This window comes from Pseudophryne corroboree, chromosome 2 (genome assembly GCF_028390025.1).
Source record: "Pseudophryne corroboree isolate aPseCor3 chromosome 2, aPseCor3.hap2, whole genome shotgun sequence".
NCBI classification, from domain to species: domain Eukaryota; kingdom Metazoa; phylum Chordata; class Amphibia; order Anura; family Myobatrachidae; genus Pseudophryne; species Pseudophryne corroboree.
This window is the reverse complement of record NC_086445.1, coordinates 900,546,062-900,570,724: the sequence shown is the minus strand read 5'-3', so window position 1 is coordinate 900,570,724 and position 24,663 is coordinate 900,546,062. Positions and strand designations below refer to the sequence as shown.

The following is a 24,663-nucleotide window of genomic DNA, read 5'->3' as shown; positions in this document are numbered from 1 at the left end:
ATGTTTAAAGAAGTTCTTGCTCCCAAACTATTGCAGGCTTTCAACTCCATATCTGCCGATACCCACTTTTCTAGACAATCACTTGAAGCACATATCACAGTAATTCCTAAACAAGGGAAGGACCCCTCAGTATGCTCCAGTTACAGGCCAATCTCCTTACTTAATCTAGATCTCAAATTCTTCGCGAAGCTGATGGCTCTTAGACTAAATGACTTCCTCCCGTCGCTCGTTCATAACGACCAAGTGGGCTTTGTACCCGGTCGTGAAGCTAAGGATAATACGACTAAACTCCTCAATCTAATCCATTTGGCCTCTAGCAGTAAAACATCCACTGTATTATTGTCCACAGATGCCGAAAAGGCCTTCGACAGGGTAAGTTGGGACTTCATGAGAGCGGTGCTGGAGCATATTGGGTTGGGCCCTCGAGCCCTCCATAGAATATTATCTCTGTATACACAACCATCAGCTAAGGTACGGGTTAACGGGACCCTCTCTGATAACTTTTCTATCAGTAATGGAACGAGACAGGGCTGCCCCTTGTCCCCCCTGATTTTCGTCCTTTGTATTGAAGCCCTAGCTAGGGCGATCAGGGCTAATGACAAGATTAAAGGACTACAAATAGGAGATATAGATTATAAACTTGCCCTATTTGCAGATGACCTGCTAACAACGGTCACAGACCCGGCACTTTCGCTCCCCAACCTGATGAGCGAGCTGGACACCTTTAGTTCCATGTTGGGTTTTAAAAGCAACACATCCAAATCCTACGCCCTTCATATCTCCGTCCCCCATTCGGTCTTAACCGATTTGAAAACTACATTTCCCTTTCAGTGGAGAGACTCCCACATCACTTACTTGGGGGTTCAACTATCCAGCGACCCCTCACGTCTATTATCACTGAACTTCCACCCTATTCTCCAAGCCATCAGAAACGACTATTGCAGATGGCAATATCATAACCTCTCTTGGCTAGGAAGAATTAACGTTGTAAAGATGAATACGTTACCCAAACTGCTTTATCTCCTTCAGACCTTACCAATCCAGATCCCCGACTCCTGGTTCCGGACTGTGAGATCTTTGATTCAGCAATTCATTTGGCGTCGTAAGAGACCCAGGATCAGTGGATCTATCCTGACTCGACCACCTCAAAAAGGGGGGTTCTCGCTTCCAGATATTAAAATTTACTACCAAACAATCCTCTTAAACAGAGTCTTAGACTGGACCAGGAGCCGAGAGATTAAACAATGGGTGGTCTTGGAGAGTTTATGCATACAATTGTTCCCAGAAATATTCCCATGGCTCCCGATCTTGCCCAAATTACAAGGCCCTCACCCGACCATTACTCCTACACTTTCTTTCTGGAAGGGGATACGACGAAGATCATATATCTCCTCTGTCTTTGGCCCCCTCACCTCCTTTCTTAGCAACCCAAACTTTCCACCTGGCCTCTCACTGGGATATTATCAAAATTGGGCGCTAGAGGGACTCTTTAGAGTGGGGCAGTTGGTCCACCCATCTGGGATTAAACAGTTCTCGAAGATACGGGAGAAATGGGAGATCCCACAGACAGATTTCTGGAAGTTCCTACAGGTCCGACACTTCCTATACACAGATAATGTATATCGTGAGGCTTCAAGGGAGCTGACCGCGTTTGAAAAAATGTGTGTGGCTCCTATGACTCCCGTACACACTGTCTCCACCCTGTACAAACTCCTAAGTGCATTTGACTCCCTGACACCTCCCCATTTTATTCAAAAATGGGAGAGGGATCTAAACATCTCACTCTCAGACAAGGAATGGAACTCTATCTTTCTTAAAACACATAAGAGCTCCATCTGTATCCAGGTTAGAGAAACGCAGTATAAGATCCTGATGAGGTGGTATAGACACCCCACTCTCTTACACGTCATCTCCCCATCCATATCACCTACCTGTTGGAGATGTCATGGGGACCTAGGCTCTCTACTACACATCTGGTGGACCTGCCCCCCTATAAAAAACTACTGGGATGACGTAATTTCTATCTCTGGTGCTGTTTTACATACTCCCGTCCCATCTGACCCGGCCTTTTGGTTATTAAATCATTCCACCACCCCAATCTCTACCTACAAGTCATCACTATTAAGACACCTAGGCAATGCCGCACGAGCAGTGATCCCCACAATGTGGAAATCTCCCAGTCCCCCCACAAGACATACCTGGTTTTCTAGACTAGATTATTACATGAACATGGAAGATGTCTTAATGAGCGCTGAAGACAGGCGCTCGGAATTTACTGCTCTGTGGTGGCCCTGGATAGATTATAAAACATCGGACTCATATAAGACTTACATTTCCTCTGTAAAATAGAACAGAAGACGGAAATACCTCCCTGACTCAACCTGTATAGGGTCCTAGACGAATAAACTTAATCATTAAAACATTGCACATATCCTACTCTCCTCTCCACAACATACTTGGTTCAGTCACCTCACCTCTGTGATGTTCTCTTTCTCTTTCCTCATATTATACACCTATTCTTTATTTTACTTCTTTAACCCAAAATGTTAATACAGACTACAACTGTATAGAATATGCGATTATCAATATGTATATGCTCATGTTGACACATCATCTCGCTTCGATTGTTACCCAGAAATGTTTATAACCTGTTGTAAGTCTGTATTGTTACAATAAAAACAGATTATACAAAAAAAAAAAAAAAAAAGAATTTTGACCATGCGGGTTCTGCAGTTAGCCTTTGCTGAATGACAACAGACTTCAAAATAGTGATACTTTCATGAAGGGAACACGATACACAGTTATTGTGAAGCCAAAGTTCACCCTCTGACCATGGACCATGAACTAACCACAGCCTTCCAAATATATCTCCAGACGTGTGGCATAATGAATGATTACAAGACCTTGAAATGTTTGCATGGTAGATAATTGAAGCTTGATCCACATAAGTTGTTAAAAAGTAACTATATTCCAAGTTATAAATAAATATTGACTTAATCTTTTGAAAAATGTATCCATATAACTAAAGCAACATTTAAAAAAGTAAGTAAATGTAACACCCGTTAAAGTGTCAGGCTGTGAAATATTTGCGCACACAAGAAAATGTATGTTATTAGTGTAACCAAGGGAGACAGGAGGCTCAGTCAGTGCGCGGGAGGGAACACAATGCCGAGCTGACAGAAGAGAAATAGTGCTGCCCAGGAATTAGGGAATTCTGTTTTTATACGTTTATCAACATGGAACCAAAAGTAAAGAAACACGTGTTGGGTTAGATATGACGACGGTCAGGATGCTGGCGGTCAGAATATTCCGCCATCTGTATTTCGACTGTTTGGATCCCAAGAACACACGTAGAATTAGTGCTGCTTATTGTGCCTGACAACAATTCCAAAATGCCATAGGAGAGTCACAATTTTTGGAAGCCTACCCAAACGTAGTTTGGATGAATCAAGAGCATGTCTCATGGGTGTACGAATCAACTAACCCTGAAAATGGATGCTGCTAGAGCGTTTGGCCCATACCCACTTGTCGTCGTCATGGGCGGGCCCACGGTAGCTAGGTAGCTGCTCCGGTGAGTGCAGAAGCCCAGGGCGAGGGCCTGGGTGGAGCCGCTGCGGGTGCAGATCTTGGTGGTAGTAGTAGCAAATATTCAAATGAGAACTTTGATGGCCGAACTGAGTCCAGATGCACGGCGCTGCAAACCACTTGTGGCGCCTTATAAATAAAAATGTAATAGTAATAATGATGGATGCTAACTAAAAATACCTGTCAACTGTTTTTGGGAGGGTCAGTACTCTGCTATACCTGCTGCCATTAGACACTTTTGTCTTGTGGGCTGTAAAATTGGAAGGTCTGCAAGGCAGAGCGGCAATGAACGGGTGCATCATCCATTTGCCAAGTGATGGGAAAAAGGCATCCTTGGGCAGGGCTCTTTGTAGACAGTTTGGTTCCCAGTGCAAATAATAAAACATGCTCCCCCCCCCCCCCCCCTCCCCCATAGATATTGTAAAGATACATTTTTACATGTGCCCTTTAACAGTGGTCTCACTGCAATGGATGTGGCCTTACATTGACACAATAGTGCCCCTTGCCCCATATTATTTATGCCCCACACAGTAATGCCCCTTGCACCATATTATGCCCCACACAGTAATGCCACTGACACCTTTTTATATGCCTCATGCCAGAGAGCATATTATACACATTAAGGCATTCAGAGACCCTTATACACATGCCAGGCAGTGCCCCATATACACATTACGCCAGGCAGAGACCTTTATACACATTACACCAAGTAGAACCCCTTATACACAGTAAATCAGGTAGAGCCCCTTAGACCGGGGGGATGGGAAGAGATGGGGTGAGTGTGCATCTCTGTCCCCCTCACTCCCTCCCCGCAGCAGCTTTACTCACATTACTTGTGCGGCCTTAGCAGACCAGTAGCCGCCTCCAAGATCCGGAAGTCCACTGCAGGCTCCTAAGTTGAGGTTGTGACGTCACGGCCCCAGCAGGCGCAGTACTATGGGTGGGAACAGAGAGGGATGTTATGTGTGCAAGGGCTGTGGCAGGCGCACAGTGCGATTGCACAGCTCGGCCACCGGTAGAAACAGCCCTGGCTTTAGGGCTGCACGCAGCCCTCCAAGCCTTCACTTACAACCACCTGATGCTTCCTACTTTGTGGTCCACCCACGCTGTCCATGACTGCCAGGCCCCGAGATGCATGTGTAGATCTCACACATGCCAAGTGAGTCAGCCAGGCAGTGAGACACAATGCATCGGCACTTGTGTATTTATAATAGGTGCAATGTGTGTGGACCAGGGGGGCCCAAACCGCACACCCTGCACCCATTTTTTTCAATACTTACCCTCCGAAGTCCAGCGTCGGCAGCAGCAATGCTGCCAAAAATCCCAGTGTTTTGCACATACGCAGTAAGGAAATCCCTGAGAAAATTCGGGAGTTTCCTGGCGCTTATGAGAGTGTAGGCATCTTCTACAGTCTAGAGCATTCCCCCATGTGCCACCTGAGATTGAAGGTACAACAAAAGTGGGAGGTGTGAGGTAAAAAGATTTATATATTTTCTCTAACGTCCTAGTGGATGCTGGGGACTCCGTAAGGACCATGGGGAATAGACGGGCTCCGCAGGAGACTGGGCACTCTAAGAAAGATTTAGTACTACTGGTGTGCACTGGCTCCTCCCTCTATGCCCCTCCTCCAGACCTCGGTTAGAATCTGTGCCCGGAAGGAGATGGGTGCATTTTAGTGAGCTCTCCTGAGCTTGCTATTAAGAAAGAATTTTGTTAGGTTTTTTATTTTCAGAGAGCTTCTGCTGGCAACAGACTCTCTGCTACATGAGACTGAGGGGAGAGAAGCAAACCTACTAACTGCGGCTAGGTTGCGCTTCTTAGGCTACTGGACACCATTAGCTCCAGAGGGATCGAACACAGGAACTTAACCTTGGTCGTCCGTTCCCGGAGCCACGCCGCCGTCACCCTCGCAGAGCCAGAAGACAGAAGCCGGCGGGTTGAAGCAAGAAGACGTCAAAATCGGCGGCAGAAGACTCCTGTCTTCATATGAGGTAGCGCACAGCACTGCAGCTGTGCGCCATTGCTCCCACACTAACCCACACACTCCGGTCACTGTAGGGTGCAGGGCGCAGTGGGGGCCACCCTGGGCAGCAATTGAGTACCTCCTGGCAAAAAGCAGCATATATACAGCTGGGCACTGTAATATGCATGAGCCCCCGCCATTATTTTTACACAAAATCGCGGGACAGAAGCCCGCCGCTGAGGGGGCGGGGCTTCTTCCTCCGCACTCACCAGCGCCATTTTCTCTCCACAGCTGAGAGGAAGCTCCCCAGGCTCTCCCCTGCAGAAGCACGATAGAAGAGGGTGAAAAGGAGAGGGGGGCACATAAATTTGGCGTAAAAACAATATATACAGCAGCTACTGGGTTAACACTAAGTTACTGTGTGATTCCTGGGTCATATTGCGCTGGGGTGTGTGCTGGCATACTCTCTCTCTGTCTCTCCAAAGGGCCTTGTGGGGGAACTGTCTTCAAATAGAGCATCCCCTGTGTGTGTGGTGTGTCGGTACGTGTGTGTCGACATGTCTGAGGTAAAAGGCTCCCCTAAGGAGGAGATAGAGCAAATATGTGTGTGAGAGGGTGTCTCGTCGACAACGCCGACACCTGTTTGGATATGTGTAAGTGCTAAGGTGAATTTATTGCACAAAAGATTAGAGAACAGACAGGAAATCTACCCATGTCTGTCCCTATGGCGCAGAGACCTTCAGAGTCTCACAATGCTCACTATCCAAAATAATAAACACTGATATCGACACGGAGTTTGACTCCAGTGTCGACTACGATAATGCAAAGTTACAGCCAAAATGGCAGAAAAGTATTCAATATATGATTATTGTAATAAAAGATGATTTGCATATCACTGATGACTCATTTGTCCCTGACACAAGGGTACACATGTTTAAGGGGAAGAAAGCTGAGGTAAATTTCCCTCCTCTCATGAGGAAAAAGAGCGGGAATCTCCAGACAAGAGACTGCAGCTTCCCCCAAAGAATTCTCAGGCAGTATCCTTTCCCCACTAGGGCCAGGATGTGATGGGAATCTTCCCCCTAGGGTGTCACGTTTGCCCAGAAGGTAGCCCTAGCTATTCTCAGGAATCCTGCAGATAGTGTGCACATTCTGGTACACTACTCAGACCGGCGATTGTGTCGGCATGGGTTTATAGCGCTGGGGCGGCGTGGACAGGTACCTTATCAGCAGAAATTGAGACCCTAGTAGGTATATATATATATATATATATATATATATATGTATGTATATAGAGAGATATGTATATATATTAAAGATGCTGTCTTAAGAGATATATATAATCAAACATGCCCAAAGAGACATGAGTATACTGGGTCCTAGAGTCAAAGCTATGTCGATTTCTGCTTGACGTGTCCTGTAGAATATGCAATGGACAGATGATGCCAACTTAAGTGGCATATGGAAGGCTGAGGATTGTGTGGAGAAGGGTTCTCGGAGCTGGTCTCCACGGCTATAGCTGGTAATTCGGATATTTTGTCTTATATTCCTGCACAGCCTAGGAAAGCACGTCATTATCAAATGCAGCTTTTCGAACAAAGAAACAAGAAAGTCCGAGATGCGTCCTTTCTTGCCAGAGGCGGTGCCAGAGGAAAGAAGCTGCACAACACAGCTAGTTCCCAGGAACAGAAGTCCTCCCCGGCCTCTATGAAAATCCACCGCATGTCGCTGGGGCGCCACAGACGGAGCTAGGCCCGGTGGGGGCACGCTTTCGTAAGTTCTGCAACAAGTGGGTTCACTCCCTGTTAGATCCCTGGGCAATAGATATTGTGTCTCAGGGATACAAGCTGGACTTTGAGAAGATGCCTCCTCACTGACGGCCCTGCCGGCTTCCCCCCATGAGAGGGAAACAGGGTTAACTGCAATTAACAAATTGTAGCTTCAACAGGTGGTGGTCAAGGTTCCCCTCCTTCGACAAGGAGGGGGTTATTATTCGACCATGTGGTAGTCCCGAAACCAGTTGGTTCGGTCAGACCCATATTGAATTTAAAATCCCTGAACATATACCTGAAAATGATCAAGTTCAAGATGGAATCGCTAAGAGCGGTCGTTACAAGCCTGAAAGGGGGAGATTTTATCGTGACTCGGGACATAAAGGAGGCATACCTTCATGTCCCCATTTATCCACCTCATCAGGCGTACCTCAGAATTGCGGTACGGGATTGTCATTACCAATTTCAGACGTTGCCGTTTGGTCTCTCCACGGCCCCGAGAATATTCACCAAGGTAATGGCGGAAATGATGGTGCTCCTGCGGAAGCAAGGTGTCACTATTATCACGTACTTGGACGATCTCCTCATAAAAGCGAGATCAAGAGAGCAGTGGCTGAACAGCGTATCACTTTCTCTGGAAGTGTAACGGCAACACTGCTGGATTCTATATATTCCAAAGTCGCAGTTGGTTCCTACAACTCATCTGCCTCTCCTAGGCATGATCTTTGACACAGACCAGAAAAGGGTTTATCTCCCGATAGAGAGAGCTCAGGAGCTCGTGACACTGGTCAGGAATCTATTAAAACCAAGACAGGTGTCAGTGCATCACTGCACTCGAGTCCTGGGAAGGATGGTGGCATCATACGAGGCCATTCCTTTCGGCAGGTTCCATGAGAGGACCTTCTCATGGAACTTACTGGACAAAGTGGTCCGGATCACATCTTTAGATGCATCGGTTAATCACCCTATCCCCCGGGGCCAGGGTGTCTCTCCGGTGGTGGCTGCAGAGTACTCACCTTCTCGAGGGCCGCAGGTTCGGCATTCAGGACTGGGTCCTGGTGACCACGGATGCAAGCCTCCAAAGGTGGGGGCAGTCACTCAGGGAAGAAGTTTCCAAGGGCTGTGGTCAAGTCAGGAGACTTGCCTTCACATCAATATCCTGGAACTAAGGGCCATATACAACGCCCTAAGTCAAGCGGAGACCCTGCTTCGCAACCAATCGGTGCTGATCCAATCAGACAACATCACCGCAGTGGCTCATGTAAACCGCCAAGGCGGCACAAGGAGCAGGGTGGCGATGGCGGAAGCCACCAGAATTCTTCGATGGGCGGAGAATCACGTACGAGCACTGTCAGCAGTGTTCATTCCGGGAGTGGACAACTGGGAAGCAGACTTCCTCAGCAGGCACGACCTCCACCCGGGAGAGGGAGGACTTCATCAAGAAGTCTTCGCGCAGATTGTAGGTCGGTGGGAACTGCCACAGGTGGACATGATGGCATCCCGCCTCAACAAAAAGCTACAGAGGTATTGCGCCAGGTCAAGAGACTCTCAGGCGATAGCTGTAGACGCACTGGTGACACCGTGGATGTTCCAGTCGGTTTATGTGTTTCCTCCTCTTCCTCTCTTACCCAAGGTGCTGAGAATCATAAGGAAAAGAGGAGTGAGAACAATACTCATTGTTCCGGATTGGCCAAGAAGGACTTGGTATCCAGAGCTGCAAGAAATGCTCACAGAGGACCCATGGCCTCTGCCTCTAGGGCAGGATCTGTTGCAGCAGGGACCTTGTATGTTCCAAGACTTACCGCAGCTGCGTTTGACGGCATGGCGGTTGAACGCCGGATCCTAGTAGAAAAAAGGGATTCCGGATGAGGTTATTCCTACGCTGATAAAGGCTAGGAAGGACGTGACGGCTAAACATTATCACCGTATACGGCGAAAATATGTTGCTGGGTGTGAGGCCAGGAATGCCTCTACAGAGGAATTCCAGCTGGGCCGTTTCCTTCACTTCCTACAGTCGGGAGTGACTTTGGGCCTAGAATTGGGGTCCATTAAGGTCCAGATTTCGGCCCTATCCATTTTCTTTCATAACAAACTAGCTTCTCTACCTGAAGTTCAGACGTTTGTAAAGGGAGTGCTGCATATTCAGCCCCCTTTTGTGCCACCAGTGGCACCTTGGGATCTTACGTGGTGTTGAGTTTCCTGAAATCTCACTGGTTTGAGCCGCTTAAGACCGTGGAGTTAAAATATCTCACGTGGAAAGTGGTCATGCTATTGGCCTTAGCTTCGGCTAGGCGTGTGTCAGAATTGGCGGCTTTGTCATGTAAAAGCCCCTATCTGGTTTTCCATATGGACAGGGCAGAATTACGGACTCGTCCGCAATTTCTGCCAAAGGTGGTGTCATCTTTTCATTTGAACCAACCTATTGTGGTGCCTGCGGCTACTCGTGACTTGGAGGATTCCAAGTTACTAGATGTAGTCAGGGCTTTGAAGATTTATGTAGCCAGAACGGCTGGAGTCAGGAAAACTGACTCGCTGTTTATCCTGTATGCATCCAACAAGCTGGGTGCTCCTGCTTCAAAGCAAAATATTGCCCGCTGGATCTGTAACACGATCCAGCAGGCTCATTCTGCGGCTGGCTTGCCGCCTCCAAAATCAGTAAAAGCCCATTCCACAAGGAAGGTGGGCTCTTCTTGGGCCGCTGCCCGAGGGGTCTCGGCATTACAGCTTTGCCGAGCAGCTACTTGGTCGGGTTCAAACACTTTTGCAAAGTTCTACAAGTTTGATACCCTGGCTGAGGAGGACCTTGTGTTTGCTCATTCGGTGCTGCAGAGTCATCCGCACTCTCCCGCCCGTTTGGGAGCTTTGGTATAATCCCCATGGTCCTTACGGAGTCCCCAGCATCCACTAGGACGTTAGAGAAAATAAGATTTTACTCACCGGTAAATCTATTTCTCGTAGTCCGTAGTGGATGCTGGGCGCCCGTCCCAAGTGCGGTCTTCTTCTGCAATACTTGTATATAGTTATTGCTTAAATAAGGGTTATGTTATGGTTGCATCAGGTTTGTCTGATGCTCTGTTGTTGTTCATACTGTTGACTGGGTATGTTATCACAAGTTATACGGTGTGATTGGTGTGGCTGGTATGAGTCTTACCCTGGATTCCAAAATCCTTTCCTTGTACTGTCAGCTCTTCCGGGCACAGTTTCTTTAACTGAGGTCTGGAGGAGGGGCATAGAGGGAGGAGCCAGTGCACACCAGTAGTACTAAATCTTTCTTAGAGTGCCCAGTCTCCTGCGGAGCTCGTCTATTCCCCATGGTCCTTACGGAGTCCCCAGCATCCACTACGGACTACGAGAAATAGATTTACTGGTGAGTAAAATCTTATTTTTTTATTTTTTAGCTAGGCTTTAAAGCACTTCATACTGTGGTCTATTCATAAAGCAGTGGAGAAGTGAGCCAGTGGTGAAGTTGCCCATGGCAACCAATCAGCATTGAAGTAACAATTAAAATTTGCATACTATAAAATTATACAGAGGAGCTGATTGGTTGCCATGAGCAACTTCTCCACTGGCTCACTTCACTGCTTTATGAATAGACCACGCAGTTTGTAGACCTGTACTGTACATATATTTTTATTTTTTTTTAAACATTTTTCAGAAAAGTTCCCATACTATCAGTCAGCAGCCAGGTCATCGAGATTAGTTTACAGGCACGGACGGACTGGCAGACGGGATGCTGTTAATGTAAACTGGTACTTTCCATAGTAAAAAAAAATAAAAAAAATCTCTTTACTATTCCGATTGCCCACAACCAGCATGCCGGATCAGGAGCTTTACAGCGCGGTCACGTGGGGAGGCGAGCTTCTGGCAGTCATGTGATTGGCTGGCGGGAGTTAGAGGAGGAGCTGGCTGCCTGGTGTGAGCTGGCTCTCGGTGCCTTCCCACCCGCAGTTTCTGCACCGTTCAGCCCGCTGCTATGGCTTCCCTCACCCGGCTGCTGGAATGGGTCTTCTTCTTCTACTTCCTCTCCCACATTCCCATCACGCTGCTGGTGGACCTGCAGGCCGTGCTCCCCGCCAGCTGGTACCCGCCGGAGGTCAGTATTATACCCTGCAGGTGCTGCCTGCACTGTATACGTCCAGTCCTTCCATATGGTACACGTACCTACCTGGTCTAAAGTCTAGCTTTCTTATGGATTGGTGAGCTTTCAAGCTAACACTTGATTAAGCATGAAATATATTAATACTGACTATAGTGACGCTTACAGACCTGCACTGTATGAGGATTGTCTATTCTGCATCCTAATACATATACAGTATTACCATAAATCATTATATCCTGGGCAGAGGATGGTATAGAGCAGACTTCCATGCTGTACGTGGGCTTGGAACAGGTAAAAACTCTTCTTACTCCTGTTTTCTGCATAAAGTCTCACTACTACCTGGGCGAAAGAGCTTACACTCCTTTTCCACTGACGCAATAACTCTGGTTATTGTTGGGCCAATCTGGGTCGCGGCTCAGTGGAAGAAAGTTCCAATGAAATAACCCGGATCGAGTGACCCAGGAATACAACACGAGTGGCTACCAGGGTCGGGCACGGGAACGACCCAGGTCATCCCACTTAGGTCCTGTTTAAAGCCTGTGGAGATTCAGCTTACCGGCAGTAGGCACTAGGAGAACAGAAACACTGCACTCAGGTGTAGTAACCCTGGTTGCGACCCAGCACGCACAACACGAGTGGAACCTTTCACACTGAGCCAGGACTTGGGTTGCGCCGGCTTGCCTCGGCAATTACTCAGGGAATCCACTCATGGTGGGATGTACTAAAGGTAAAATGCAAAAAACTGCATATAAGGAAATGCAGTAAACAAAGTCCAGCAACACCGGGCTCCAGGGCGGAGGCCTAGCTTTACCCCATAGAAGGCTTTGGGCTTCTTTCCGCATCCCCTTAATGTGAGGGATCGATCAGATCCCTCCCAGCTGCAGCCCTCTGCACATGCGCAGACAGACTCCTGGGTCATAAGCCCAGAGTTCCGGGGCCACCGCTGTTCGCAAAGGACTGCTCTTATTGGAAGGGCTGTCCTTTGCATTACTAATCGCATATGTTAGTACATATGCTGTGAGGATACGGGGTTCTTCTAATCACTTAGACACAGAGCCGATGAAACCAAAGTGATGGTTTATTTCTCACCGCACACAGGAATAGATATCACACAGGAAACAGGTAAATATAGCCCAGAAACAATACACAGGTAGCAGTCCAGATAGTAAGTCCCAGTAGAGGATTTAGGTCCACAGCAATTCCACAGAGAAGTTCCAGATAAACAGGTCCACACAGCAGAACTGTCACTGAGTCCACACAGCAGTCATAGCAGATTAGTCCATGCAGTAGTAAGTACATATAAGTCCACACAGCACTGGTGATGCGTTCCACAAGGAACCCTGGCAGAGAATCACCCCTTAGCCAGAGTCCTGCAACTAACATGAGGAGCTGACCTGCGCAACCTCTTTTAAAACCTTCCAAATGGCCATCATGCCGCTCTCACCTGGGGAGGAGACACAGGTTCCTGATTGGTGGGATCCCACCTCAGGTATTTCCTTACTCCCTCCCACAGCTGGTCTTCTCCTGCTGACCACGTGCTGGGTCATTCTCCACGTTGTCCGTCAGAGCTCAGGATGTAACGGAGGACAGTAAACAGAAGGCACAATGACAGGGAAATTGGTTTAAGTCCTGATTGTCCCCTGTGGAGAAGCTTCAAAGAGACAAATGTATTTCCTGTGTGACCATATAAGGATAATAGATGGACTCAATAGGCATAGCAATGATAACCTGTAATAACCTCATACCAGACTGGCATCCTCCTACAATAACATAACATGACAGCACTATGTGCCAGGTCACAGCCCACCTGTATTTACCTGGGTAAGATTATAGTTCAGAATATATATTGGCTAATGGATGAACACACACATGGGGGTAATAGTGGCACAAGCCAGAGAGACATGGGAACAGAATGAATAAAAAGTACATTAAATGCTATAAAGATTGAAAGGCCATAAATACAGTTTTAGCCCCTGCCTATATATTTACATATGCGAATAGTATCATTGCAGTAATGCTTGGTAAATCCAGACCTCCGTGTGAAAAGGGTAATAGACTGGGTAGGACAGATATTGGGCACCGGTAAGGCACTCACAGGCGCTATCAGGAGCACACATTGTCAATTCGCAGGTGGGGATCAATTTAATATGCAGTGATCCTGTACCCAGCATATGGGAAAGCAAACAGTCCCAGTTGCTGAAGGGTAGAGAAGACCAGGGGTTGCTGCACTGAAAACAAGGATTGTGCTAAGGGGAGAACAAAAGGAGAGCTCCCTACCTGTGAGATGGGTGGTCTTCAGTATGCCGACTGTCGGGATCCCGGCGCACAGTACACCGGCGCCGGAATCCTGACAGCCGACATACCGACACTTTCTCCCTCGTGGGGGTCCACGACCCCCCCTGGAGGGAGAATAAAATAGCGTGACGAGCGCAGCGAGCCCGCAAGAGGCTCATTTGTGCTCGCCACGCTGTCGGTATGCCGACGGTCGGGTGCCGGCATACCATACTACACCCTGTGAGATATTATATACACAATGCCCTCCGAGCCTTCAGCTGTGGCTTCCAGCTTCATTCTGATTTATAGTGAGCTTTCTTTGTTATAGCTTGTACAATATATTGTGTTATTACAGAGAGTATGGATAATGTTCAGCTCCTGTACTGTATCACATTGCCTATCACTACCCCAACTGCAGCTATTGTTCCTGGGACAGTGATGGTTCTCTAATACTGAATTATGATAACTTTTTTGGGATTGTTTTTTCTTTCAAATTTTTTATACTTTACCATCCACGTGGACTACAGTTGGAAATAGTAACCTGAAGCATGGCGAGTGAAGCTGTGCATTTTGGTGTTCCACGTGCTTTGATGGCAAAAACAACCCCTAAAAAATGAAAAAATGTCGTGTTGACCTTTTTTGTGTTGAACTTTTGACCATGTCGACCTGTCACATGTCACCACTTTTATCATGTCAATCTTTTCCATGTTGACCAACAGTGGACGACCTAATAACTTTCTGGGTCGACCCTCTGATCCATACCCGTATTTAACTGTTAACTTTTTAACTTGACACTTGTTACTGCATATCCTATGGGGGGATCATCAAAGTGAAATATTAAAATAAACCAATTATCCAGGACTAATTAGACAAGTTAAGAGAATTTTGCATTGATATATGTTTAATGTGCAATTATACAAAAATATAAAGTGATTATCTGCAGAAATGACTGTGCAAGGAGATCATGGGAATGTGACATTTTTTATGGTGTGATGTTATTTGTCTGAATATGGAAACTTTTAGGGACACACAGTACATATCCATGGACAAAGAGCCTGTTGCCAGCAGAAAGTGGTGTCACATTGATATTGTAAAAGGGTGTTAAATATTAGTCATTGTTGCACAGGTCTTGTGTTTGTATAGATCAGTTATAACTTTTATATTACATACTGTACCATAGTAACTTCATATTGGTTATCGCTTTGAGTGCTGTACATTTAAAAAATAAAATCAATAACACTGTTCCTTTTTGTCCTGGTCCTCAGCTGCTGGATTTGATGAAGTGGTACACTGTCACTTTTAAGGACCACCTTATGATGAACCCCCCTCCATGGTTTAAGAGTTTTGTATACTGTGAAGCCATTGTACAACTTCCATTCTTCCCTGTGGCTGCATACGCTTTCTTTAAAGGTGGGTATTGACTGCAGTGATAAAGCATGTATATGTACTTTCACCCCGTATTTTCCTACCACACCTGTATATATGGCTAATATGCAGAGCCGCCATCAAGGGAGCACAGGAGGTACGATAATAAGGGGCCGGATATAAAGGGGGGTCCTGTGGATGCAGACTTCCTGACTCAGAAGCGGTTCATGGCTTCATCTGCGCTGGAAGTACTTGTCCCCTCCTTGTCTCAGGTGCTCCGTTTAGCCTCATCAGTTTGTGTATGCTGCTCTGTACATGCACCGGGTATCTCTGTCTCCTCTCTCTACCTAATTCTGCAAGCACGTCTCTGCCACCCCTCCCCGTTTACGGGCTCCAGGAATGGGAGGATAAATGTTGGGCTGGGAGGGCTACCAGTTTAAATTTGTACGGGACAGTATATTTTCTGGTGCCCCCCCCCCCTTATATTTTTGGTTCTATGTTCAAGAAATCTTACCCTGTATGTGTGCAGATATATTGACTTTGATATGGATTTAATTTGTATCTTATTTTACTGTTTAGTAGGGCAAGTGCTATTTTTTTGCACATTGAACGGCCTGTAATTACTTGCTGATGGTAGTCTGTGTTTGACTTTGAACTAATAAAGGCTGTAATAATCTTGATTAGTAGTGAAGATTAATCCTCTGATGCTCTTTTTTCTGCGTGTTGTTTGTAGGTGGCTGCCGGTGGATAAGAATTCCTGCCATTGTGTACTCCTCTCATGTAGCTACCACAGTGCTGCCCATCCTTGCACATCTTCTCTATGGGGACTTTCCAAAAACAAACCTTTTGGAGTCTCCAAGCCAGCAGGAGCGTCTGGTGCTTGTGTCCGTCTATGCCCCGTACCTGGTGATTCCCTTACTTATGCTACTCACCATGTTGTTTAGTCCTCGCTATTATAAAGAAGAGAAGCGAAAGAAGAAGTAAATTTTGGGGATTGAAGACCATGGATTAGATGGAATGTGCTAAACCGCCCAACTGCAACTTAATTTTAGACAATTCTAAATAATGACTATAAAAAAAAAAAAATGCGCGTTAATGTTTTATTTTATATTTTTAAAGAAAATAACAGTTTTGTGGGGTTTTTATGTTTTACTTCAGGACCAACTTATACCCTTTGCAGATCTACACAATGATATATCCACCTGTTATTTAATAGATCTTTATGAGAAAGATATTAATAGAAATAGTAATAGCATAATGTAATTGGCTGAAGAGGAAATGGAGCGTGCTACACTGTATTATGTAACTAGAAAAAACAGACGGTGGAACCATGAAGTAAAACTCCCATTCACACGGCTTTATGGACCTTTCCCTCCCGCTATAATGGCAGATTGCGCTGCCTGCCCTGCCATGCTGTTATGGGAAATGTACGTTGCGTTCCTGTGGTCAGTAGCAGACTTTGCGGAGAGGCAAACATTTTACTTCACGTCTAAAAGGGTAAGAGCGAACTAGTAGTGTCTAGTCAGTGTAATATTGTATCTCTGTGGGGGAGATATATCAAACCTTCAAGAGAGATAAAGCAGAGACGTTGCTCATTGCAACTAATCAGCTTCTAGCTGTCCTCTGTTTAAGTCAATAAAATGATACTGGATGATATGGGCAACTTCACCACTTATTTCTCTCAAAAGATTTGATACATCTCCCCCTGTATGAAATTTAATTTCTCTCACAAATAGCAAAGAAACAGATCTAGTGCCTCAGTGCACATGCCATAGTGACCTTTGTTGAATGCTATACAAATGCCTGTACATGAGGTCTCATCCTGCTGAATTGGGTGAGAACAGGAATCCAATTACCCGCAGTAAATCGATAAGCCGACGGGGGCAGCAAAACCAAATCCCCGAAAGCAGTCCTGTTTTCATGGGAAAACTGGGTTTCGGATGGTGACACAGGTTTCACTGAACCTGTGTTTTCAGGAGAAAATTCATTTTCTTCAGGTGGTCCTACTAGGATAGCCCAAAAAAATATCAGAAAAACACTGGGAAAACGTTTTCTGTTTTAAAAAAAAAACAAAAAACAGTTTTCCGCTCCATGTGTTGCTTCGTGGCTAATTGGACACTGCGAGCTCATCCACGCACAAGACTTTTTCAGTAGCCAAGTTATGTGTATAGCTATGGTTAGTGTCTTACTTAAAAACCTGTAACATACTTTGAGGGACATTTATCAAAGCGTAGAGAGAGAGATAAAGTACCAGCCAATCAGCTCCCAACTGCCATGTTACAGGCAGTGTTTGTAAAATGACTTATTGGTTGGAACTTTCTCTCTCCAAGCTTTGACCCATCTCTCCCCTAATCATGAATTAACTGCTCTTTTCCTAGGACTCTATTCTACGGCATGCATATCTGCTATATTAGCAAGTGTGACAGATGTTATTGTATGTAACACAAACTCTGCAAGTATTGCAGTGACCCATAACACAATCTAGCCAGAGTATGCATTTTTGTGTCATTCTGAGACTTTTTAGAATAATTAGATAGTAAAAAAGTTCCATTATGGCTTAGTGCTAACAAAGTGTAATTTGCATAAATGTGCAACAATCTATAGTAACCAATACAATTATAGCTGCAATTTAGCTAACACTTATTAAAGAACAATGGGCTCAGTTAAATGCAGTACGCTGTTAATAGCGCCGGGAAGGAGGTCCCGGAAATATTCAATTCAGCACGCTGTTAATAGCGCCGGGAAGGAGGTCCCGGGACTATTCAATTCAGCGCGCTGTTAATAGCGCCGGGAAGGAGGTCCCGGGACTATTCAATTCAGTGCACTGTTAAGCCTGACTGCAGGATTTCTGCTCACACCCCTCCTGAGGTACGAGCAGAAATCTGACAAAACTAGTGCCACAATGCTGTTTTGTGCCTCAGCATGGCGCAAACACCATCGCGGGAGGGCACTTAAGGGGGAAAATGCCCATTCTCCAGGACATCTTTCCTGGTGCTATTCACATCGCGCTGGATTGAATCAACCCCATTGAGAGCCATCATGTAATTGGTTGTTATGCTTTACAGTACATTTGTGTACACAACACTATTAAATAAATTGTGTATTATATATAATAATCACCTTTAATATCATTGTCAAAATTGTATTATACGGACTGCTTAGAGTATTACCTGTGTGAAACTAATTTTCCATCAATAATATTCACCTATTGCAAGATGTACTGTAGTGTTGTAGCTCCGCTGTGATGATTCACTAAATGAATAATGTGTGATCATTGGAAGTCCCCATTGAGATTAGGACTCTGTGACACAACCCGTTGATTAAAGTGCCACCTGCACACCTATAATCTGGCTGGTACCACTGTATCAGTCTGAGCAGGTGATACTTTCTTTCTCAGAACAGACCTTTTGGAAACTGCTTTTAGTATTGTCAAGCACTCTCCCTTGTCATCCCTATGTGAGGTGGATGGTGGGACTGGGGAGGGGAGGTTGTCGTTGACAAGCCAAGCAAGTTTAGATCTGTTAATTACAATAAAACCTATTTCCAATACATATTTGCCTGCACTTATACCATGAACCAAAATGTTTCTGTAATGAGTCTTTTAGAGAAAATATTCAAAGTTTGTTTGAAATGGATTCAGATGGTCAGTTTCTACTTAATTGTCTATATTTGTGATCTTTACAAGTGTGTTATTGTACCAATCACTTGATCTTTCTTACAATTCAATAAATATATGTATTTTCAAATACTGGAATGTGTAATCCTTGAAAGTTATCTTGGTAGGTCACTCCTGGCCAAGTCCAGACAGTTGGTATTGTTACACACACGAGTGGATCACACACCGCATGCCAATTGTCAAGGAAAATAAACATAGGGCTAGAACTGTAAGCCAAACTATTCTTCTGTTCATGAAAGGGGCACATGGTACAGTATATCAGTGCATCCCAGACACGTGCATACTGTAAGATGTGAGCATTACATGATCTGCTCAAATCTGAACCTGGTCCAATCTACTCGGACAGCTGAGTCCCACTGCTGAAAGGTCTTCCACCTGGTGTAATCTATACTGATGTTTGTCCCACCATGGCTTAGGCTGGGGCCACACATTGCGTTTTAGGCTCATGACAGGACGACCAGATTTAGAAGGAGAACACATACATTCAAATGTGCCGCACTGTGTTCTACTTGAAATCCAGGCGTGGCACGAACAGCATCTGGCGAAAAGGCTATAGTGTGAATCCACACAGCATTTTTGCCAGACCCGGGATGCCCAGCATCCTCTACGGTCTACGAAAAAAGGATTTACCAGTAGGTAATTAAAATCCTATTTTCTTTTACGTCCCAGAGGATGCTGGGGTCCATATTAGTAAGTTGGGGATGTACCAAAGCTCCCAGAACGGGAGGGAGAGCGCGGAGGCTCCTGCAGAACTGATTGACCAAACTGTAGGTCCTCAGCGGCCAAAGTATCAAACTTGTAGAACTTAGCAAACGTGTTCGACCCTGACCATGTAGCCGCTCGGCAAAGCTGTAAAGCCGAGATTTTGATGAAATTGAGGAGTCAGTAGCAACTGGCACCACAATAGGTTGGTTGATATGAAATGCCGACACAACCTTCGGAAGGAACTGCTGACGTGTCTGGAGCTCAGCTCTATCTTCATTGAAGATCAAGTAGGGGCTCTTATAAGACAAAGCCCCCAACTCCGACACACGTCTAGCAGAAGCTAAGGCCAGCAAAGTGACAGCCTTCCACGTGAGAAACTTTACCTGAACCTCCGGCAGAGGCTCGAACCAATCCGATTGGAGGAACTGTAACACCACGTTAAGATCCCAGGGCGCCGTAGGCGGCACAAAGGGAGACCGGATGTGCAGAACCCCTTTCAAGAAAGTCTGAACCTCAGGGGAGGGAAGCCAATTGTTTCTGGAAGAAAATGGATAGGGCCAAAATCTGGACCTTTACAGATCCCAACCTCGGGCCCATATCCACACCTGCTTGCAGGAAGATGAGAAACCGTCCCAGTTGAAACTCCACCGTAGGAAACTTCTTGGACTCACACCAAGATACATATTTTTTCCAAATGCGATGGTAATGTTTAGACGTTACTCCTTTCCTAGCCTGTATCAGGGTAGGAATAACCTTGTTCGGAATGCCCTTCCAAGCTAATATCTGGCGTTCAACCTCCATGCCGTCAAACGTAGCCGCGGCAAGTCTTGTTAAGCGAATGGCCCCTGTTGCAGCAGGTCCTCCCAAACAGGAAGAGGCCTCGGCCTTCCAGTGGATCCAGAAGATCCGCGTACCAAGCCCTTCTTGGCCAGTCTGGAGCAATGAGGATTGCCTGAACTCTTGTTCTCCTTATGAGTTTTAGAACTCTTGGAATGAGTGGAAGTGGAGGAAACACGTACACAGACTGGAACACCCACGGAGACACCAGGGTGTCCACTGCCACGGCTTGCGGGTCCCTTGACCTGGAACAATACCTCCGAAGCTTCTTGTTGAGACGGGAGGCCATCATGTCTATTTGGGGTACCCCCCCCAAAGGTCTGTCACCTCATTGAACACCTCCAGAAGGAGGCCCCACTCTCCTGGATGAGTCCGCTTCCCAGTTGTCTACTCCCGGAATGAAGATTGCTGACAGCGCCAACGCGTGTTTCTCTAACGTCCTTGAGGATGCTGGGACTCCGTAAGGACCATGGGGAATAGACGGGCTCCGCAGGAGATAGGGCACTTTAAGAAAGCTTTGGCCTCTGGGTGTGCACTGGCTCCTCCCTCTATGCCCCTCCTCCAGACCTCAGTTAGGGAAACTGTGCCCAGAGCAGGATGGGTGCACTGCAGAGAGCTCTCCTGAGTTCTCTGCCTAAAAGCATTTTTGTTTGGATTTTTTCTCTACTTTTTCTACTTTTTCACAGGGAGCACTGCTGGCAACAGGCTCCCTGCATCGAGGGACTGAGGAGAGAGGAGCAGACCTTCTTGTCTAAGATAGGCTCTGCTTCCTCGGCTACTGGACACCCTTAGCTCCAGAGGGGGTGAACGCAGGTTCTTACTGGGCGTCCACCCCCGGAGCCGCGCCGCCGTTCTCACAGCTAGAAGAACAGAAGACAGAAGTCATCAGGCGGCAGAAGCCTTCAGCTTCACGGAGGTAACGCACAGCACTGCAGCTGTGCGTCATTGCTCCCATACACCTCACACACTCCGGTCAATGTAAGGGTGCAGGGGGGGGGGGGCGCCCTGGGCAGCAATATAAACACCTCTTATGGCAAAAGACAATATACATGTACAGGTGGGCACTGTATATGTATATAAAAGAGCCCCCGCCATATTTTTGTAAGTTTGAGCGGGACAGAAGCCCGCCGCCGAGGGGGCGGGGCTTCTCCCTCAGCACTCACCAGCGCCATTTTCTCTCCACAGCACCGCTGAGAGGAAGCTCCCCGGACTCTCCCCTGCTTACACACGGTGAAGGGGTGTTTAAAAAAGAGGAAGGGGGGCACATAATTGGCGGATAACATATTATACAGCACTGCTGGGGAAAAACATTTTGTGTTGGTCTCCAGGATCATTGCGCTGGGGTGTGTGCTGGCATACTCTCTCTCTCTCTCTGTCTCTCCAAAGGGCCTTGACAGGGATACTGTCTTCAGAAAGGGGTTCCCTGTGTGTGTGTGTGAAGTGTGTCGGTACGCGTGTGTCGACATGTTTGACGAGAAAGGCTCACTTAATGTGGAGGGGGAGTGCTTGAATGTCATGTCACCGTCGGCAATGCCGACACCGGAATGGGTGGATATGCTGAATGTCTTGAATGCAAATGTTAATCTATTGCATAAAAGGTTAGACAAGGCAGAAGCTAGGGATCAGTCAGGTAGCCAGTCCATGCCTGTCCCTGTGGCACCAGGCCCTTCGGGGTCTCAGAAGCGCACCATATCCCGGATCGGTGACACAGATACTGACTCTAGTGTTGACTATGAAGATGCAAAATTACAGCCGAAGGTGGCAAAAGGTATTCGGTACATGATTATTGCCATTAAAGAGGTTTTGCATATTACTGAAGAACCCCCGGTCCCTGACACGAGGGTACACATGTATAAAGGGAAAAAGCCTGAAGTCACCTTTCCATCCTCATTTGAACTAAGTGAATTGTGCAAAAAGGCTTTGGAATCTCCGGATAGGAGACCACAAGTTCCCAAAAGGATTCTTATGGCGTATCCTTTTCCACAAACTGATAGGATACGATGGGAATCTTCGCCTAAAGTAGACAAGGCGCTGACACGCTTGTCCAAAAAGGTGGCACTGCCTTTTCAGGATACGGCTTCCCTCAAGGAACCTGCTGACCGCAGGCAGGAAATTACCTTGAAGCACATTTACACTCATTCAGGTACTATTGCTAGACCGGCTATGGCGTCGGCCTGGGTTTGTAGTGCGGTTGTGGCATGGGCAGATTCCTTATCTACGGAGATTGACACCTTAGATAGGGATGCTATTCAAATGACCATAGAGCATATCAGAGATGCTGCCTTGTATATGAGAGATGCTCAGAGAGACATTTGTTTATTAAGCTCCAGAATAAATGCTATGTCTAATTCTGCTAGGCGGCTCTTGTGGACCCGACAGTGGACGGGAGATGCCGATTCAAAGCGGCATATGGAGTCCTTGCCTTACAAAGGGGAGGAGTTGTTTGGAGACGGCCTCTCGGACCTTGTCGCTACGGCTGGTAAGTCGAATTTCTTTCCTTATGTCCCCCCGCAGCATACAAAAAAGGCACCTCATTATCAAATGCAGTCCTTTCGTTCCAATAAAAACAAAAAGGTACGGGGATCGTCCTTTGTTGCCAGAGGGAAAGGTAGGGGAAAGAAGCTGCACACAGCTAGTTCCCAAGAGCAAAAGTCCTCCCCTGCCTCTGCAAAGTCCACCACATGACGCTGGGGCTTCCCGGGGGGAGGCAGATCTAGTGGGGGCTCGTCTTCGGTTTTTCAGCCACGTCTGGGTTCACTCGCAGGTGGATCCCTGGGCATTAGAGATTGTTTCTCAGGGATACAGGCTGGAATTCGAAGACTTGCCTCCTCGCCGGTTTTTCAAATCGGCTCTGCCGGCTTCCCCGTCAGAGAGGGAGCTAGTGTTGGCGGCAATCCAAAAATTGTATATTCAACAGGTGATTGTCACAGTTCCTCATCTCCAGCAAGGAGAGGGATATTACTCGACCCTGTTTGTGGTTCCGAAACCGGACGGTTCGGTCAGACCCATTTTAAACTTAAAATCTCTGAACCTGTACTTGAAGAGGTTCAAGTTCAAGATGGAATCACTCAGGGCGGTCATCGCCAGCCTGGAGGGGGAGGGGGATTGGATGGTGTCCCTGGACATAAAGGATGCATACCTTCATGTTCCGATATTCCCCCCTCATCAGGCGTTGCTGAGATTTGCAGTGCAGGACTGTCACTACCAATTTCAGACGTTGCCGATTGGGCTTTCCACGGCCCCGAGGATTTTCACCAAGGTAATGGCGGAAATGATGGTGCTCCTGCGCAGGCAGGGTGTCACAATTATCCCATACTTGGACGATCTCCTCATAAAGGCGAGATCTCGGGAGAAGTTGCTCGACAGCGTGTCTCTATCCATGAAGATGTTGCAGATACACTGCTGGATTCTCAATATACCGAAGTCCCAGCTAGTTCCTACAACGCGTCTGCCCTTTTTGGGCCTGATTCTAGACACAGACCAGAAAAAGGTTTTTCTTCCGATCGAAAAGGTTCAGGAGCTCATAGCCATGGTCAGGAACCTATTAAAACCAAAAAAGGTTTCAGTGCATTATCGCACGCAGGTCCTGGGGAAGATGGTGGCTTCATACGAGGCCATCCCTTTCGGCAGGTTCCATGCGAGGACCTTTCAATGGGACCTCTTGGACAAGTGGTCCGGGTCCCATTTACGAATGCATCAAAGGATCACCCTGTCTCCCAGGACATCTCTCCTGTGGTGGCTGAACAGTGCTCACCTGCTAGAGGGTCGCAGGTTCGGCATTCAGGACTGGGTCCTGGTGACCACGGACGCAAGCCTCCGAGGCTGGGGAGCAGTAACACTGGGAAGAAATTTCCAAGGTCTCTGGTCAAACCTAGAGTCTTGTCTCCACATCAACGTCCTGGAGTTGAGGGCCATATACAACGCCCTGTGTCAAGCGGAGGAATTGCTTTGGAGAAAACCGGTTCTGATTCAGTCGGACAACGTCACGGCAGTGGCTCATATAAACAGGCAAGGCGGAACAAGGAGCAGAGTGGCCATGGCAGAAGCGACCAGGATTCTACGCTGGGCGGAAGGCCATGTAAGTGCACTAATAGCAGTGTTCATCCCGGGGGTGGACAACTGGGAGGCGGACTTCCTCAGCAGGCACGACCTGCATCCGGGAGAGTGGGGACTTCATCAAGAAGTCTTCGCACAGATCACGGATCGATGGGGACTGCCTCAAATCGACATGATGGCATCCCGTCTCAACAAAAAGCTAGAGCGGTATTGCGCCAGGTCAAGGGACCCTCAGGCGGTAGCGGTAGACGCTCTGGTGACACCTTGGGTGTTCAGATCGGTCTATGTGCTTCCTCCTCTTCCTCTCATACCCAAAGTGTTGAGAACAATA

At 47.0% G+C, this 24,663-nt stretch overlaps 1 protein-coding gene across 1 annotated transcript; it reads left to right on the top strand.

Annotated features, from left to right (window-relative positions):
• The first annotated feature begins 11,198 nt into the window (after window positions 1-11,198).
• On the top strand, window positions 11,199-18,806 carry TMEM97 (transmembrane protein 97). The gene is made up of 3 exons (XM_063956045.1): window positions 11,199-11,413; window positions 14,959-15,103; window positions 15,792-18,806. The coding sequence occupies exons 1-3, from the start codon at window positions 11,294-11,296 to the stop codon at window positions 16,040-16,042; spliced, it is 516 nt and encodes a 171-aa protein (XP_063812115.1). The 5' UTR covers window positions 11,199-11,293; the 3' UTR covers window positions 16,043-18,806.
• The last annotated feature ends 5,857 nt before the right edge of the window (window positions 18,807-24,663 follow it).